The 19,821-nt window shown below is 43.7% G+C and overlaps 1 protein-coding gene across 9 annotated transcripts; it reads right to left on the reverse strand.

Annotated features, from left to right (window-relative positions):
- Positions 1 to 607: 607 nt before the first annotated feature.
- Positions 608 to 16,908, reverse strand: RAB33B (RAB33B, member RAS oncogene family). Of its 9 annotated transcripts, none has more exons than XR_005819564.1 (6): positions 16,597 to 16,877; positions 11,538 to 11,759; positions 10,137 to 10,206; positions 5,855 to 5,968; positions 3,370 to 3,456; positions 608 to 1,079 (listed from the first exon to the last, which is right to left on the reverse strand). XR_005819564.1 is itself a non-coding variant. In XM_040556123.1 (3 exons), the coding sequence occupies exons 1-3, from the start codon at positions 16,831 to 16,833 to the stop codon at positions 10,198 to 10,200; spliced, it is 468 nt and encodes a 155-aa protein (XP_040412057.1). In that variant the 5' UTR covers positions 16,834 to 16,877; the 3' UTR covers positions 8,671 to 10,197. The 9 variants fall into 9 exon arrangements, 2 of the variants coding, with proteins under 2 accessions (XP_040412057.1, XP_040412056.1); XR_005819563.1 differs by having other exon boundaries at positions 608 to 3,213; XR_005819558.1 differs by having other exon boundaries at positions 608 to 3,213; positions 10,137 to 11,759; positions 16,597 to 16,878.
- Positions 16,909 to 19,821: the final 2,913 nt, after the last annotated feature.

The raw sequence follows: 19,821 nt of genomic DNA on the forward strand, positions 1-19,821 counted from the left end.
GTGCAGTAAGCGGTAGGACAGCGTGGGGGCCTCTGAGGCACCTGTCTCCGAAGCCTTGGCCGTGTCTGTCCCAAAGGGCTGGGAGCTGTACCTGCCTTTGGCTACCTGGCAGAAACATGGGGGCCCTGTGGGAGCCACCCTGGGGAGGTGGCGCTCTGCCTGCTGCCTCCCAGTGCCTGCAGCAGAGGTCCAGAGATGAAGCAGGGGCCTCAAAGCCTGCTGGCACCTCCGTGTGCAGCGCCTTCCTCTCATCTATATTAGCTCTGCTCTGGGGAAGGAAACAGCAACTCTGCTTCTCTTTGCTCTAGCAGGGCTAAATAAAATTAAACTTTGTATGTACACAGTTGTCCACCTGCATTCCAATACTTATGAGGAAAATAAAAATAAAAACAACAACCAAGGATCTAGAGATCACCGAGATAAAGGCTTTCATCTAAAGTTTTCAGCTTCTATATGCCTGAGGTTTTCCTACTTGCATTTGTATGAGCTGGAGGAAAACTATTCAATTAAAAAACTCACAAAATGGTAGCACCAAACCCACTAGCTACAGGTAATTAGCCAGTTAGTTAGAATCCACTTTCAACTTAATGTAAAAAACAGTCAAATATAGGCAAGTTTATTTGCCTTTAATATGGTAATTGGTAACATGAGGCAAAAAGCGATGCTGTGCCTTATTCTGTGGTGCAGTGCCTGTCAGCAAGCATCAAAGCACTGAGCGTGACTCTTCCCATCCCCAGCTGCTTCTGGCATAGCTCCAAACAGCCTGTGATGATTTTTCCCCACCTTGATTAACATAAACTGCTGCTCTCATCCATTAAAAAAAAAAGTGAGGCTCTCTGAGAGGTTTTTGTGATTCTTAACACCTGAAAACTGTTTGGCTTTGATTCTCTTTTTGTTTGAAAGAGATTTTTGCCTCTGAAGGAGTAACTTGCTGGAAGTATTTTGTTGCTGAAAGGCACTGCTCAGCCACCGCATCGTTGCTGGGTGGAAGTTGCAGCCCCATCCGGGGTACTGGTCTGTGACTGCGCCTTAGGTTAGGAGGTGCTGCATGCCTGGTGTGAGTCACCGGTGTTCAGCGTCTGGATGAACAGAGAAATTAATTAGATTTTTATGACAAGCATGCAAAGAATAAACTTCAGCAGTCCTTGCTGTAATCCAGAAATGTTTTCACCGGCTCCGAGCGGTTAACTCCTGAAGCGAGGAGGTTATGAAAGCAGCACCGGGCCTGCGGGGAGGATGCGAGCAAGGCCGGGGCGAGTCAGGTTCTGCTGGCACGTTGCTGGTACACGCACCGAGGAGCTGGCTGCTCCTCCTGCACTGCTCGGGAAGCAGCCGAGCGGTGGCATTTAGTGGCAGGATGCCCCCCGCAGAGCCCTGCCCTTGCAGGAGGTGCTGCTTTGGCTTCGAAACAGCCCGCTCAGCGTATACTGGAGGCTGGGTGTGTAAAAGAGCAGTATGTCTGTCCTACTTCTAAATTAAATGTTTGCAATTCATGCAGCAGCACCTATAAAGCCCTCGATGCCTGTATATTTCTTTTTCAAATGGGTTTTGCTGATCTTTCAACGGTGTAGTGGAGCACTGCTGTCACCATGAAGGCACCTAGGAGCCGTGATAGCTACACAAAGCCAACGATTCTTGTACGGAAGGAGAGCTTCTAGAAAAGAAACGGCTGCACTGTGGAAACCGGTGCAAACTGTACACCAATTTAATGTCACTCCCTCTAGTTGGTTAGCATTGCAGAAAATATATTTATTCGTCGTTGCAGATCCCAGTGCTATATTTAGTAGCGTGTTCGACATGCGAGTTACGGTTCCCCCCTGAGAGCCTGGCAGGATCTCCAGGGACATTTCGTGCACTGCCTCACCCCCAGCTTTCTCGGATGGAAGTCAGATGGAGTTTGTCTCACACAAACACATCCGCAACACCTCCAGCAGAAAGGCTTCGAGGCAATTATGCCCCACGGGCTTTTTCCCCTTGGCAAGCTGCTAGTAGCTGGGGCCACTGCCCTGCTGCCTCCCAGCCCCGAAAGGTTGCCCTTTTTGCTGTGGGGAGGGCAGGGAAGCGTGATACACGCCAGGATGCAACCTGGCATCCAGCCGTGGCGCTGACGGCCAGTGCACCGCAGCACAGCGCCGGCAGGACAACGGGGGCAAAGCCTGGGGAAAAAAAGGACGCGTCCAGCCCCCAGCTAAGCTCTCAGCCTGTTCTGCCCTCAAACACCCTGCACACACAGGTGCTGCATGTTGTTCGCAAGCACCTTGTGCTTCCACCGCTGGGAAGTGTAACTAAAGGCATTTTGAAGAAGAACGGTACATGCAAATGTGCTTCACATCTCTCTGAGTCCAGACATCCAGCTCTTTTCTAGGGCATGTTAGAAAGCTCCTTCGAAAGGCTTTACTACCCCTGGCTATACATCCTGCACATCAAAATCATACAGACGCCAAGCATTTCATGCTCACCTCACGTACCATTGTTTGTACTAGTCAAAGATAGGACTTTTAAGTCCAAAAATGCTTTTCCACCTTGGGTAAGCTTAGCAAAATGCTTCCTCCCTCCCCAACACACAGCACAAGCCTGCGGAATGCCCACGCTACGCAACTGAAGGATGCCAGCATCGTCACTAGCACGCCATTGCTAATCAGAAGGTGTAATCAGCAGGTTAATCAGGGGAGCTGTTCCTGCGAGTTAACGTTCAACTAAGAGCAAAGTATTTGCTGAAGCCATTTCCTGCCCAGAAACATGGGGATGAGAGAACAGTTTCGGGCACATTTCTGACAACTAGCTTCTTGGTGGCTTTGGGGTTTTGTTTTTTTTTTGCAACTTCACTTCCAATCTTGTAGTCCAGTGCTTACATGGTGCTGTCTGACAGTCGTGATGATGTACTTTTTTTTCCTGACCTTACTTAATAACACAAATTTTCAGGCAGAAACAGAGCCAAAGGTTTCAGACCGACGTGGAACACCCCAGGGCACAGTTTGCTGGCAATGTACAGGTTGAGGCTCATGGTTTGCCAGCTCCAGCCACATCATCGGTGCACCGCCTCCCCCCTGCCGCGAGGCGTAGGGTGACAGCTGCCAGAGTTCAGGGTCACGGCAGTGGAAAGGAGTCACCACGGCTGGACACAAAGATGTTTCCATTTGGCTGGCAAAAACCAGTGAGAAGCCAAAGGACAGAAGTCACAGCGCTGCACCTCTCAGTTCTACCACAGAGCACCTGAAAATGTAAGTCAGACTTCACTACAGGTAGGGAAATGACTCCAGAAATACTATTACTTGTTTCTTAGCGAAAAATGTATCAGCCATTTACTACACAAGGGTACTAGTTTACAGCAGAAGAATTATCTGGCTCAATAAATCAAAATTTTCTTACCAAAGCCTTCGCTTGGTCTCAGTGGCTCTGTTGCAGCGGTTTCTTGCATGAATCTCCTTGATTCATCGCTTCCTTTTTTCTGTCAACCTGTAATACATGCAAACGTAATGATAGCCACTAGCCAAATGAAGACTGCCAAAGAGAGCCTTTAAAGAGGTGGGAAAGCACAGACGTAATAGCGATGGAAAAAAAGTGATAGTCTGAAAACAGAACGAGGCATTGGCCGGCACTTGAAAGGCGGGAGGTTTTAATCTTTGTTTTTTATAGCCAACAGAAAACCCAGGTCATACTACCAGAGCACAGCATACACTTTTTGGACTCAGTCCATATGCTTTACTGTAGTGATTTCTTCTCCAGTACTAACAGTGTGTTAGTAAGGGGGAAAGGCCTTAGTCTTAATTCTTACATGAGCAGGGCAAGCCTATCAAAGCAAACACTCTTTCCCATTCTTCCTTAGCAGTTTTCTGGAAAGAAAGCAACTGCTTTGTCCTGCACCACTTCAGGTCAATCTGGTTGATTGAAACACACACCGAATCTACACAGTTTCACTTGCACTTCATTGAGTGAGTACCTTTATGAATTGTTGCAGTAATGTTTTTTTTTTTTTTTTTTTTTTTTTTAGTTACAGCTCAGGTACTACCAGAAATGTGTTTTCAACTGACATGACATTAATAGCTAGTCTTAATAAAAACAAGCGAACAAACAAAAAACACTTCAGTTCTTATTTCATATATCGTACATCATATATCATATACCATGTCATATATTTCATATTTCATACTTCTATTTTGATCCCCTACATCTTTTAAAATACACTGGCCACACATTTTAGTCGTTGTCAGTTGCTGTATCTATGGTGTTTATCCTCAAACAGTACAACCCATCAGCTCGCACGCACCAGGCATGCTTCTCGGCTGTTCCTTCCCCTGGTTTTTCAGCTCCACGCCTGAAGCCACACTCCTTCACTGGCACAAGCCAGGCTTTGCACCGGAGGCTGCATCCCTGGGGAGTTGTAGGAGCCCTTCTGAGCTGCCCATAGAGCAGTACAGCAGAAAAGGTAGCAGGAGTTGCTCCTGTGCCTCTAATATATATTATTGTCATACATAAAACTCACATACATAGATGTTTAATATAAGCAGAAACTCTGGAAACGAGCTTTAGATGCTGCTGCAGTTTGAGAAAAGCACAGCCATTGCAAGACGTACATGCCAGTCACAAGGGCTGCCAACGCTGTGCCTTTTAACAGCAGCATCACAGTGACTCAAATACCAGCTCGGCATTGAAGTTAGTACTTCACGGTAGTGGTGCAGATGAATAATCATACACAGGAACTCAAAACACCTCTGATTAGCAAATGTTCTTTTTATCCGCAGCTGAATCTTTAGCTGCTGAAGCCAGGAGCCCTTTATTGCTCCCAATTTCTGAGTGGGTTAAAAATATCTTGAAGTAAATGGAAAAGTTGTTGCACACATTTTAGGGCACGTTTAACCTTCTTCCTCATTGTGTGCCCTTCCTGGAATAAGCAAAGCAACCGAGAACTAAGGGCAAGAAGAACAGCAACACCTAACCCCCTCTGGATTAGCTTTTGTTTTCCTAAATGTGTGTGTGTGCGGGGGGGTGACCAGGCTTTTACAGAAGTCAGACCATCCCTCCACCTCTCCACAGCAGCCCGAAGCACAGCCCGCCTGCCCCATGTGGGGAAGAGCACCAGCCTTGCTGGGAAACATACAGGCAGGCGAGGGGCAGTGCTATAAACAACTCGGTTACTTGCTAACTTGCTACTCGTTACTTGCTACTCGGTTACTTCCTCGGTTACAGGCCCTAATGTGAAGGTGCTGTACAGAAAGCTGGATTACGATGTATAGATAAGAGGCTCCTTGAGCTCTTCAGTATTGTTAAATACAGTTGTTTTTCCTCGATTCTCTAGAATCAAGTAAATACCTGAAGAATCTGTTGGTTTTAGTGTGTGTGTTTATTTATTTTGTAAGCAAACTCTGTTTTCAAAATCCATCTCCTTATGGAAACAGAGAACATGAGACCCAAAATGCACCCTACAGGTTTCAAAATAAGATGCAAGCAGACAGGAATCTAACACATCCTCCCCACTCTCTTTCTTTTTTTTTTTTTTTTTTTTTTTTTTAAGATTGATCATTTATTTCAAAGCCAATCTTTATCATTAATTTAGGGGAAGAGAAAGGAGGCTACTTCTTTTGAACGTTTGCTCTTGGCAATACAAGTGTTCATGCAGCGGATGTAACGTGAGATGCAAGTTGTGCCACCTGCATCAAAACAAATAAAAACGTTGCGGGGAGGTGAGCACAGCACGCTCAGTAAGCTCCGAGCTGCTGGCAGGCTGACCTGCTATCGCTGCCATGGCTAGGGGCACCATATAGGTGTCCTAATGGAGCCCAGCCCAAAACTGGAATGCCTCTGCTGGTACCAAGACACAGAGTATGTATGGGTACTACCAGAGAGACCTGCTTACCCTAAGACTGTAGACGACATTCTTGCTGTCAAGCTCCGAGTTGCAACAGCCCACGTCTCTGGTCAACGATTGTCACTGTACCTCAGTCAGATTACATCAATTCTGGGTTGTTTTCTAAGCGTGAGAAGAGTAGGAGAATGGAAGGGAAGAGGATTACTAGTTTCTTTAAATGAGCATTAATATTGCTGGGAAATTTGCTTTTCATTCATTTTAAATTATAAGTTTTCTACAATTCAAAATTCTCCTTAACCAGAGGCAATTCAACACAGACTAAAAATAATACATGTAGGTAATATCTGAGCAGGACTGTGGACTTCAGTTACTGTCCCTGCATTTCTAGCTACTTTTATATGCCTTTCTTTGGGCTGTGGAAGTATCTTCCTAAACTACAAGGAGCTGCCTTCAGAAACGCACGCCAACCTCTTTGATTCTGATTTTGCAGCTGGCTGGCTGCACAGATCTCAGTGAATCCCAGGCGGACACTGGAAACCAGCAGCAATTCTTTCCCTATCAATGTCGCCTCACAGGCCCCACTGATGACTTCATTCAGCTGTATGAATAGGTAAGTCTCCGTTTGGCCTTGCAGTGTGAACCAAAACTACACAACAAACAAACAAACAAACCCACAAAACAAAAGGAAAAAAAAATCCCTTTTCTCATTCCACCCTCAAACTCCAGAGTTCTTTGTGAGTACAGTATAAAGAAATGAAACTCAGGTACTTGTTTTCCTTACAGGTCAATCTTCAACAGACTTCAGTGCCACTATGACCCAGACCAGAATGAGCATTTTAGTTTTCCTACAATAATGTCAATTTCTAATAATTATATAGCTGATTGGCATTGATTTTCATACAAAACCAAACTGCCATTTTTTTTGTGGAAGTGAAAATATTCACCAATAAGGGACTGGCTCTATCTTAGTTCTTTTACGGACTCCCACATTAACTACGTTGATCAAAATTAGATGTTAATAAATTTTTAGATTGTTAAGGCATGCCAGAGATGAAATAAAGTGAAAGACAATAGTTCATTGCATGTTCTCAACTTCTCTCACCACAGCTGAAAAATTGTCTTTTTAATTATTGGTTTATAAAGCTGGTAAAAAATGGCAAAGTGCATTGGGCTTACATGGCAAGGTTTTGGTAGCGGGGGGCTGCAGGGGTACGGAGCTGTGTGGGAGCAGTTCTTGGAAAGCTGCTGCCTGTGGGCAGCCCCCACAGGCTCAGTTCAGAAGGACGGCATCCCGTGGGAGGGACCCCATGGGGAGCAGGGGCAGGGAGTGACCGTGAAGGAGCGGCAGAGACAAATTGTTTAGGGACTGACCGCAGCCCCCATTCCCTGCTCCCCTGTTCCATGCAGGGGGAGGAGGTAGAAGAGGGTGGATAGGGGAAGGTGTTTATAGTTTGCTTGTTTTTTAATTTTTTTTAATTAGTTTCTCACTGCTCTATCTTGTTAGTAGCTAGACTAGGTAATATATTCTATTAATCTCCCCATACTGAGTCTGTTTTGCCTGTGATGATAATTGTTGAGTGACCTTCCTGTCCTTATCACAGCCCTTGAGCCCTTTTCATTGCATTTTCTCCCCCATTCCCCTTGAGGAGGGGGAGTTAGAGAGTGGTTGTGGTGGAGCTCAGCTGCCCAGCTGGGTAAAACCACCACACAAGGGTGAAGCTATTTCAGCTTTCACATTTTTGATGGCTGTGTACTTCAGACCCTTTATTAGATCAGCTTTTTTTATTTTTGACTGGGGGAGATTACAGTACACATAAAAAAGCACCATGTATTTTGATGCTTCTTAGCAATAGCTTCACGATGAGGTAAAGGAGATATGGAAACACCAAGAAAACTTGAATGTGCAGCAAGTAAGTATATGTACGAATACTAGGACACATTTGAAGTTTGCACGTCAGTCTCCTGCCTTCCTAATTTGAAGGTAGCTTTCTTCCCAAGTAGTGTAATGAAATATAGTGTCAATCTAAGATGAGGGTTCACGACTGAATCACGTTGATGGTTTGTCTACCAAGGTCCTTTCTGGTCATTCCGTTGCACCAGAAGCATAGAGCAAATACATTCAATAAATACATTTTTTTAAAGTCATTCAGTAGAATTTACAGTCTCATCAGTGATAACTGCAATCATGTTTTGCATCTTTAAATATCTCCAAAATATGTTCTAGCTTTTTGTTTTAAATAGACTATTTATTAGGTATGGAAATAGAAGAAATGCATAGATAGAGCATAGACAGTGAAATTGTACGAGATAACACCAAAAATGTTTGAAAGTTCCTATCTGGGCGAATAGGCTACGATATTTACCAAGAAGCCCACTTAACATCAATTAGAATTGAAACCTTGCTCTGTGTGTGTGTGTCTGCATACATGTATGGAAGCCTGCATGACTATTTTTTGAGAGAACTAAGCCTGTATCTGAAGTTAAGAGCATTTTTTCCATTCAGAAAGGTAAGACTATGAGAAATGAGGTAAGCCTATCAGAAATGACGAAGACTCCTTAAGGGTCTTGATATATATTCAGCGGCCAGTAATTGCCACTTTTGTAGAACTTCAGGTAAGTCCAGAACATGCTCTGAAGCATCATGCGGGTGTTTCAGATGCTCCAAAACAACTCTGAGACCTCGCAAGAAAGTACTGACAGTAGTCCAAGTAGTGTGACAGTCTTTCACAAAATTGTTAGCCACGCATACAAAAAAACTAAGGACCCTTTTATACCTCCCTTGCTTATCACAGTTTATTGTAGATTTTACTGTAAGAATTGGTATCGTACTTCCCAGAACAATTACTGAAAACAAGCAGTAACAGTTTGTGGCAAAGCCAGTTTATTAGGTTTCTGGGATTGTGTCTTACCCTCCCCAACACATACAAAATAACCCAATTTTACAATTTGGTAAGGTGAAAATATGTATACAAAGTATTCAGTACTTTTGACATCAATTCCGTGGGTAGAACATTACTACTGAAAGCCAGGAAGCACACTGAATCCTGAATCAATGACCACATTGCCTTTATGGCAGAACCGTTAAAACATGCTATGTGCTGAAGACAAGATTACATAGTTAAAACATTGTTTTTACACAATTTTAATGACATGAGGGCCCTTATTTACAGGTTGTGAATAACTCAAAGCTTAACAGATTTGCAGATGTCTGATATCGAATTTAACATTAACATTGTATCTACATAATTTCCTTACCTCAGCTCCCAGCCTGACTGACTGACTTTGGAATTCTTCATTCTGTTTTTTTATTAGAAAAAAAAAAACAGTTTGCTGACATACTTAGTACTATACAAATAGTTAAGATTGATACTTTTGAGAGAAATGAGTAAGAATGTGAGTGAAAAATAAATTGTCCAAGAGGACTGTAAACCATGTTTATTTATAATATTATACACATAAATGTAAGATCAATCCTTTTCTAAAAAAATTAAGGAAACTTGTGTTAAAAAGCTGATTGTTTCTGAAAGGACCGTAAATCAAATTCTAGTCATATAAGGTTCAGCGTGAATACAAAAATTCCCTTTAACAAGTGTTGCATAAACAAAATTACTGTCATAGTTGTAGCAGCTTTATATGGAAAAAATATATTATATTTTGTTTAGAATCTTTTTAAGCATCCTAATCATATTAGGCCAAATTTAATGCTATTTCTAAGCGTGGAGAAAAAACAAAGTCAATGCATTTTTCCCTTTATCAATAAAACACTTGCAACAGAATTTAGAACTTAGTAACTTTAATAGTTCAAGAGTTAGCTTGCTTCAGTAATTTGTTTTTAATAATCATTAGGATGGCAGCTTCTAAACTGGGCCTTACATTTAGTTTCCAGTCAGCATTGCGCACTTTACACTGCAAATCAAAAACCTTCATTTTTACTTAAATTCCTTTAAAAATTAAGTCGGAAAATATTGTTTGATCATGGCATACAAAGTCACAGACTGAATTCTACAGTTTACACTTCACATTACGTAGCTGCGTGCAACCTAGCACCATTTTTGTTGTGAATCTTGACCTTCACAGAACAGAACTGAATGAAATGGCTGCAATTACGAGAACACAGACGAAGATGGTTCTAGAAGAGCGATTACTAACTCACATTAGTAATTCCATGGATGCCCAACTTACAGCCATGGCATTACATGAGCAAGGTTTTAGCCAAAAATCAGATTCGGCAGACTTTCTCTGTATTTCAAGATCTAATTTATTTTGCATTGATACGTATTTAAAGTAAAGCCCATATTCCCTACTCTTTAAATGGATGATACTGTCTTACCATTATGCAAGCAAATCGACCTTCAGTTACGGAAGCTGGTAGTTCCTTTGCACAGAAGCCTTCACATATTCTAGCACAAAACAATACAGATCATTAGACTATGGTGGCCTTGACATTTTCAATAAATAAGGCACAACTTTGTACGTCAAAACGGGCATGAGAAGTAACATTCTGTCCTAAGCATTTTCATCCTTAAAATATGTTATCGAGTTGGTTTGTAAAAAGTTGTTTTTTTCGAGATATTTGAAAAACATCAACACTAGCATCCTCTGAAACATGTATCTTTGAAAAACGTTACGCTTTTGGCAACCTCACTCCATTTTTTCACTTACACTGGGACACAACTCAAATACAGCATCCTTAGAGGTCAGTCCTCAATGAATATTGAAGTTTTGGTAAGGCCAGAGAGGCTGTGGGTAGTTCTAGTCCCAGATTTTCCCCCATATCCTGTGCTAAAGGACTTTTCATATGAAGGAATGCATAGTTTAGTCTTACAAGTTAATTATGAAAAATTAATGAACTTCTAAGTATTAATTGTCTAGAGGTAGGGACAAGTTTGTCGATTCTCTTACCACTGCCATGAAGAAACGGACAAAGTTTACAATGGAATGGCATGCCATGAAAGCCAGCAGTTTGCACTTACACTGAAGCCCAGACTTTATCTGACAGTCCTGTTGCTTGTTTGTTTTTTTATATAAGTAGGTACTTGCTTAACAGCTTGCTAGCAGTCATCAAATATTCCTTCAGACATTAAAAATCTCCCCACTCACTGACCTGAAAAATCAAGCTATCCGGCTGTCCCAAAACACTTTTCCTCCTACATTATCCCAATGCAAGTAGCAACCAGAAGTGTTAGTAAACTGTCTTACTATATATAACTTTACCACAAGTGACAAAAACGATCTCAGGCAGCAAGAGCTCAAGAAGAATTGCTTTGTCAATACTTCACTTGAAAGTTTACATTCCTGTATATTTATAGTGAAACTTCAGTAATTCAGAAAGTACAATTACAAAGTGCAAGAAAATGAGACGGGCACATCTACACCAGAAAAAAAAAAAAACACAGTAAAGTGCCAAAAAGATTTCCTATAATTGCTACCAAACCCTGGATCTGTGCCAAGATCATAATTTTGGAGCATTTGCAAACAAGACAAGGTGATAGCTAATAAATAGTGAGATTTAACACCAGCAGGTCATGGCAGGTTTTGGTTCAGGCTTTATATGTATTTGATCGCGATCTGGGGGTTGACTAAGCATTAATGGCTTGTGACTTTTAAGCTTGTGAGCCAGCGTCATAAATATGGCCTCCACATGGTCATTGTCATTGGGGTTTTTGGCAGAGGTTTCAAATAACGGCATACTGTGAGTATCAGCAAACTTCTGGGCCAAGTCCGTAGGTACCTGAATAGCACTTCTCAGGTCACATTTATTTCCAACAAGAATCCGTGGTATATCGTTGGCAAGGAGGTGTTGTTTGCATTCCTCTATCCATGATGGCAGACTGTGAAAACTGGCAATGTTTGTCATATCATACACAAACACGACAGCGTGTACGTTCCTGTAATAGTGCTGCACCATACTCTTTCTGAAGCGCTCCTGGCCTGCCGTATCCCATAGCTGGATCTGAAAAAGGAAGGAGAACAAGAGAAAAAATGTTTCATTACTCATGCTAGAAAATAACACATACTACCCATAGCTAGGAAAGTTACGCAATTACAGAAATTCACTCTTCAGAATTAATCATACTGGAAAGTTTGTGCTGGAAAAAACTACCGCTTTTATGCAATTTCAGAAATTGTTGCTTCCAAAACTGCCTGCTACAAAGAAATTAAGATGCAGCTTGAACACAAATACACATTTCTGAAGGTTTACTGAAGCAGGTATTTTGTAAGATTTTTACAAAAACAAATACAGAAATCTTGTCAGTTATGCTTTTCTTTGACAAAACAAAATACTTCACAGCATAACTCTCAGCTGACATGATTTTTTATCGCCTAAAATAATGTCATCTTCCCCAAAGCATTGTTCTTATCATGAAGTTAGCTGTCTATTGCGGTAGACTCATGAAAAGTAGGAATAAATCAAATCATGCATGAACAACGAAAACAAAACAAACAGAACAAAGAAGTCTGTTTCTGTAGTCTATTAGACTCAAACTCTCCTATGAATCTCAAACTTATTTAATACATAAGCTAGGACCATACTATGGTTTGTAGCATAAACCATGCATAAGAGAAAAAAAAGCACAGAACTTCTGTTAGTTTATCACGATCCTGTTATTTCCAAGTATGCCCTATTCTATCCCAAATAGACTGAACTCATATTTGTTCAAAACCTACACAGTCAGTGTTACAGACAAAAAACATTAGTAAGTGAAATGCTCTCAAACACTATTGAGATCTATTCCTAAAACCACCACAGAAAGGTACAGCCAATATTTTCCCTTGATGAAAACTCCCGTGCACACAGTTCTGCATTCCTTTGATCCAGATGTTTCAGTAAAACCTATTCAGAAAGTCTAAGTGTCTTGAAGGTTGATTTCTTTACAGTTTTTACTATTGACTTTGACATAAAAAAAGGAAATGAGGTGCTAGAGAAATCTGCTAATGGCAAGAAGCTAAGACGTATCCCTGACAGAAAGGTGACTTACAGTACCATATAGAAAAATAATCTGGAATAGTAGGAATAGGGTGAAATTGAACAGGAAGAGATGCAAAGCCTTGATAATACAGACTAATAATGAAGACTTCTGAAAGCGCAGGATTCATCCGTTTGGAAACGACAAAAATGGATGATGATCCACATACACGAGTCAATCACAGGATGTTATGAATCACTAGTGTGAAGGGAAAAAAAGTAAGTGATGTTTCAGGACGGTGTGACTTCTTTTGCAATATTATGTTCAACTCTGGTCACCCAAGCTCAAGAAAAACCTCAGACCAGAACCGGTGGAAATGGTAGTTACTGGTTTGACCAGGGGAACCGAAACTTTACATGAAAACGATAGAACAGCTTGGACTCCGTAGTCTAGTCCAGTTATTTGCAGCTTCTGATCAACAGACTTATAAGATCCACATACCGCTTCTAAAAGCATCATTAAGATTATGAAGAAAAGCAAGGCAAGGCACCCTAGCCTCTGACTGAAGACAGCGGTAGTTAGCTGCAAGTCACCTCATCCTAGAGCGAATACCTGCTTTTTGCCAACTCTGTTGCATTCTGAACACAGCTGACTGCATCTCCGTGGCCTGTAAAGGCAGCATAAATAACCAGATTAAATACAGGCACCTAAGCTTGGGCAAGACTCATTCACCTACCCAGCTGAGAGACAATTCTAGTACTATACACTAACAGAATATTATTAAGTCAGGAGATTCACGGGAAGAAGAAATCATTAAATTGGGCTATGACAAATTAAAGAGAGGGGGAAAAAAAGCACAGGCTGAGGTATTGCTTATTGCTCAGACAACAAAAAGGTGAGGAACCACTCTATATAGTCTCCCAGAATGTTATATCAAATCTAATGTAAAGAGGCGGATTGTTTTCAGAAGCAGCTGCAGACGCTGAGGTTACGCTTCTCTCCCCACCTCACTCAGAGAGCAGAAGTCAGTCACGCTTCAGTCAAGCACAAATCCACAAACTTATTGTCAGCCTTGGGTAGAGAAGAGGAAATTAAATTAAAGCTTTACATATCTTTCAAGTTAAGCTGAAGCAACAGCTCCTCCTAAATGTTATTTCTGTGAAGCTTTCAAACTTGAAATGTGTCATCTCAAATAATACTTTCCCAACACTGAAGGTTTTACACTTCACAAGTTTCTGTGTTCCTCTCACCAGGTGAACTTGAGCAGACCATCCCATTTCTGACACCCTCTCCCCCCCCCCAAAATATTTGCTCTACTGAAAAACACTGGGAACGACCACTTTTAGAGACGTGCATTGATGAATTAACATTATTGTTTCATTATTATCTAAATACCATCCATCATCAAGGAGGCACACTTATTATAACAGCCATTTAAAACATGGGCTTTGAAAATCTGGTTTAACAGCTTAATTCAACTAATAAAAACTGAGGACAGAACCACTTTGTCACACTCCCTAGGAAAGACAAATGGTACTTAAATACATCAACCCAGCTATCACCTCCCACCTTCTGACTCCTTTTTGTGGATCCAAGAAAGATTGTTTTCTGCACAAGGACTCCCTTAGCATGCATGGCTTATGAATGCTGGTAAAAACACAACTGCCCTTTAATAAAACCAAAATGATAAACTATGCCTCCTTTAACAAGATGGAAAAAAAATGCCAACAGCTCAAAGGAGCAGAACATGATGTTTGGACTTTCTTCTTCAAATTTCATTTGCATCCTTTGCTCTTTTAATGTAGGTCAGTAAAGAGTGACATCATTGTTTTCTTCGATTTTCAATGTGCAGGTCACTTTAGGCAGAGGGAAATCTAGAATGCAATGTTTGTTGAAAATTTTAATCTATTCCTCAAATCTAGGCATTGCTGTTTCAAATGAAGCTGTGAGCCTACCATGTAAGCTACACAGGAATACACTCGTCCCTATGCCTTGAATTCTAAAAAACTGTGTGGAGACCCCCGGCAAGAAGAACCGTGCTTGTATTACCGCCAATGACACAGCGTTTTTCCAGCTGCAAGGGAAATGCTCTCTGTACTGTAGCAGCACAAGAATGACCATCCAGCTGGCTGGGGGAAGGGAGAAGAGGGAATGAGAAGACACCAATTAATACTCTCTTTCAAAGCAAGAGGAAAAATTCCTCTGCTCAGAGGGCCTGGCCCTTCAGGGCACAACCAGAACAGCAGCAATTCGGCTCATCTCACCTCCTCTCTTTCCTGGTTCAACAGGCATTGCTGGGGAGATGCTATGAGAAAGAAAGGTAAAGATGAGCAAGAAGAGGTGGCAAAGAATAAAAATTGGTGCGTGCTCAATGACATGTAGCATCCTCCCAACAGTTACAGCCCTTGCCGTAATGATGAAGTTTATTTATTTTAAAGCTAAAACTGAGCTACCAGGAAAACCATGAGTTTGAAAAGCATCTTCTCCAGTTCTCCACCTCCTTCAACCGGAATTGGCATATTCAACAGGCAACATCATCAAGAATGCAGCAACACCACCTCCCACAACCTATGTAACAAAATGGCTCAATAACCAATGTGAAGCATCTTGGAGCTGTGAATCTGGCTCTTTGTTTTTAATTCCCTGCAGAGAAAGGTGGGCACACTCCAGAGGTGGTGAAAATGCCAGGCAATAAGATGGTGCTGACAGGAAGATGTCCCTCATGAGGTTCCCTTCTGTTCTGGATAGCAACAGACCGGAGAGTACAGAATCTCGGCTAGAAGCCGAAGAAGTGTTATTCAACGGTTTTATAAGGGCAAAGAGTAACAGACTCTTACTCGTGCTTCTTTTTTAGTTAAAAAGGGCATAGGGTAGAAAAAAAAAATGGGGAAGACAGGCAAATGGACAAATAGAATGAAGGACTGGCAAGTGTGTGGGGCAAACGGATAGCCTCCCCATCTCCAACATCTTTAAGCAGCGAGTAAATAAGGAAAAACTATAGCTTTCAGCTGACTGTCAGCTGTAATTCCAAAACCTGGTGATAACATATGCAGAAGTACAATTCCATGACTACTGCTGCTCCCTTTTTCCAAACATCTGCTAAACTTTGATCACAGAAGCAAACTATCGTACAGAAGGGAATTTTGCTTAAAACATGTTACTGCTAGCAGCCAAGCTGCATTGGTAAGCAACCAGTGGCTCAATCTGCAAATAGCTGTTAGGATCACAACTAGTGCTTATGCATCCATCTGGCAAGCTAGGTATATTTCATATACTTTTAAGATCTGCTTTAAAGTGCAAATAAGGTGAAAGAGCATTCATCTCCCCCCTAGATTTTCACTACATTTAAATTCGTAAGAAAAAACTTTGGCTAACCCTGTAATCAGAGCAGAACACATGTCAAACGTGAGCCAAGCACCCAGCCTGCCACTGTCCAGCTCTGCACCGCATGCAGCAAACCCAACAGAATCCTACAAAAACCAGCTGCAACACGTCACTATCGGGACACGGCAGCTCACTGCTGAACCACGTTTGGCTTCTTGATGGGACGTCACTTACTATTTTCAGCAGGGCCACCGAATCTCTGCATTAAAAAGCCAGATTTTGAAAGAGATTCTGATCTGGTACGGAAATTCCTACCCGCACTTCTCTGAGGCTGCCTTTGGGTTGTATTTTTATACGAGAAACGGAATTCGCGCTGGAAAGCATCTCGGGCTGTCACGGCGGTGGTTCTTCCGAACGATTTTAAGGCAAAACGCCTGCTGGCGGTGGCAGCCGCCTCGCCGCCGTAACGCGCGGGGTGTGACTTCCGTAAGGCAGGGGACGCCCCTGGGGGCCCGGGGGCGCAGCGGGGGGGGGGGCCGCGGCCCGTCGGGGCGCTACCTTGATGCGCTCGCCGTCGATGGTGACGGCCCGCTCGCGGAAGTCCACGCCGATGGTGGCCTCGGTGCGCTGCGGGAAGCGGCCGGCGCAGAAGCGGTAGGTGAGGCACGTCTTGCCCACGTTGGAGTCGCCGATGACGATGATCTTGAAGATGCGGGAGCGCGCCGGGGGCAGGCTGCCGCTGCCCGGCAGGCTCAGCTCCAGCGACGACTCCAGCTCGGCCGCCGCCGCCATCATCGCCGTCGCCACCCCCCCCCCCCCCACCTCTTCCCGCCTCCAACCGCCCCGCCCCGCCGACCGTTAACGGCCGCCGCCGGCGGGGAGCGAACGGCTGCGCCCGGCCACGTCACCGCCCCGCCGCGCCTCTCGCGAGAGCCCGCCGCTAACCGTCGGGCGGCCGTTGGGCGGCGCTCTCCCTGAGGCGGCGGGCGGAGAAAGGGGGGCGAAGGGAGGGAGGGAGGTGGGGAGCGTGGTCAGGGTCGTGTGCCCGAAGTAATGAAGAGGAAGGCTGGGAGCACGGGGGCTCTGTGCTCAGTCGGTGTCTCTGTCCTGTCGGTGGGGCGTGGGCAGCGTGACTGCTGTGCTGTCCTCTGCAGCAGGGGAAGAGGCAGCGGCGGGTCCGTCCGTGACACAGCAGCACCCTGGCCAAAAATGGTCGATGTGCCCCACGAGGTGAAGGGGAACGGGGCTTTGCCCTCAGAATCCATTAACAGCCCCACCAAGGGCTTCAGCCTAGGAGAGAGGTTTGACAGAGACATCAAGTTGAAGCAATTTACCTCTTAAAAAAGAGTTTAGCCATGACACAGAAAAACAAATGTAGCATGCGGTAGCTCCCTGGCCTGCAAAGCAATAGCTGAGCCAGGATTCCTGAGGCTTGGATCAGAAGCCTAATAATAGCCACGGCGGGGAGTCCTCCTCGTTACACACGCCTGCGACCACTCAGCCTTCTGCCTGCACAAATCGAGCAAGAAGTGATCCCTGGATCATTGCTCCCCAGCCGTGTGGTTGAAGGACGGTCATTGACCCAGTGGTTGCTCAAGTGTAAGCACAAATAGCCTAGGGCCAAAAAAGCCCACCCCTCCCTCAGAGTTCAGAGCAACTGGCTTTGTAGCCTAGGCAGATGAGTTTCAGTGCCCATCTCAGTGTGGTGTAAAAAAATCCAGAGTGAATCAAAACCCTGTGCATGGAGAAGGGAGCTGCTTAGTGCAGTCAGCATCAGCCCTCCAGGGAGTCTTTGTTATTCCCCTTTCCTGTGGACCACACTAATTCAAGGTTGTTGAGAGGTGCCTCAGCCCTGTAGATAAGGTGCCTCCTGGGATAAGATGCCTTCTTTTATTCATCCTGTCAAAAAAGAGGAGTACTTTTCTGGTACAAAAGTGGAATATGGTACTAGTGGAAAACAAGGAGACTGTGCCACCCTTGCGTTCTCATGACCCTCCGACACTAGTTGCTCCATTTTGCGGCAAGAATGTAAAATGTATTTGGCTGAGGGAAGGGAGCACCAGTAGGTGTGTCTCCACAGCCTAACGGCTAAAGAGCACAGGATTCCTAATTCTAGTGGGAGATGCTCTGATCTGGGCTCTGGCTAGCACACTAAAAGGAGATTTTAAACAGCTGCTTGGCAGGGTCTGCCAACAGCTCATTCAACCAAGTTTGATCTGGGTTACGCCAAATTGAGCTATAATTAGATCTGAGCTCTCAAACAGCTTTCAAACATCATTTACTTCAACAACTAAGACTCTGTAAGTGGCAGAATCTATACACCATCTAGTGGCTGAAGGCATTCTTAGTCACGAGATTTTTGTGCTCTGCTAATTTTACAGACGCCCCCAGCACCCTGCCTGTGACTTTGCCTCTAAATATTGTTAACGGCCTTCTCAGTTTATAACCCAAATTTCTGTTTTGTTAGCCGCATGACAAGCAGCACTACCTACACGGGGATGCTTTTGAGAACTGCCGAAATCTGGCTTTTGCTCAAGGTTTTGGGTTTTTTGGGTTTTGCTCAAGGTTTCTGGGTACAAGTGCTCTTTATTTAAATGAGTGCGTGGTTCTTTCAGGGGAGAAAATAAAATCCTGAATGGAGTTAACGAAGCTTCTCATTTACTGAAGGTTTCTTGGTGGCACTCCGTATTTGCCTGATGCTCTTGCAGCAGTGTCCCTTTGAGAAGCCCACGTGCGCTAGTAGAGTACATGTGGGCGTTTTAGCTGTCCTTTTTAAACTTCCCTATTACCCCAGTCATAAGACTTCCTGATCAGCCTTTGCAAATCATCCCAGATTTAACACCAGGCGACTTCACCCATCCCACCCATTACTCCTTTCTCCTGGAGAGCTGTCCCTCCAGAGCAGGAGCTCTGGGGAGGTGGTTCCTCACGTGAAGGGGACAGTGGTCACAGCCTGTTCTGTGCATGGTGGTCGGATGCCACCGACCCCCCCAGTTGTAGGTGAGATGGAGGTGGAAAGGTCAGTCACTTTTACCCGGACAGATGCGCAGAGTTCATAGTTTCAAACAGTGTCCAGAGCACGGTACACATCCGTTAATGTTAAAGGTCAAACCTTTTCCTTCAGTACACGTCATTTAGTCCAGCTGGCAGTCGCTCAGCAGGACGACAAGTTGTCTTTCTATCAGTTATAGTTTGAGCAGTGAGAAAATAGATTACACATGGAGGGATTCATGTAAACAACCGCCTTAGTGGCCTGCTGAGGTTTGGGTACGTAAAATCCTGCAAAACCAATACTGTGTTGTTTTAGTATGAAAATTTTAAGACTGTCCCAGCTTGGCTGGATCAAAAATACAGCTAGTCTGCTGCTCACTGTGGGAAGAGGAAGCTTAAGGGAAGAATACAAGATCAGGGGGAGAAGAGCCTGTTTTTACACCCTCACAACTTCTGCTGATCCACGGTGAGGGATTTCACAAACAGAAACTGAATCAAAACTGTTCTACTGAAAGTCTACCTTCCTTCATGTGAGAACAAATATTCCTGATACACTTCACTTGTAAATTAAAACTGGCCTTAAAATTTGTTTTAAAGCCAATCCTCTGATTTAAAGTGCTCTAACAACAGCAGTAAAGTAGAAAATCCATTGTGTTTAAAGCACCATTTTAACTTCAGGTGTATCACAACATTATAGAGTTCTCTTCTTGAATTATTCTGGAGCAACTACATAAGAGCAGCTTACAAATGCACTTAATAGGTTGAAGGATTTTTAGATCAACCCATGCAGCT

Source organism: Cygnus olor, chromosome 4, assembly GCF_009769625.2.
Source record: "Cygnus olor isolate bCygOlo1 chromosome 4, bCygOlo1.pri.v2, whole genome shotgun sequence".
Lineage (NCBI taxonomy): Eukaryota > Metazoa > Chordata > Aves > Anseriformes > Anatidae > Cygnus > Cygnus olor.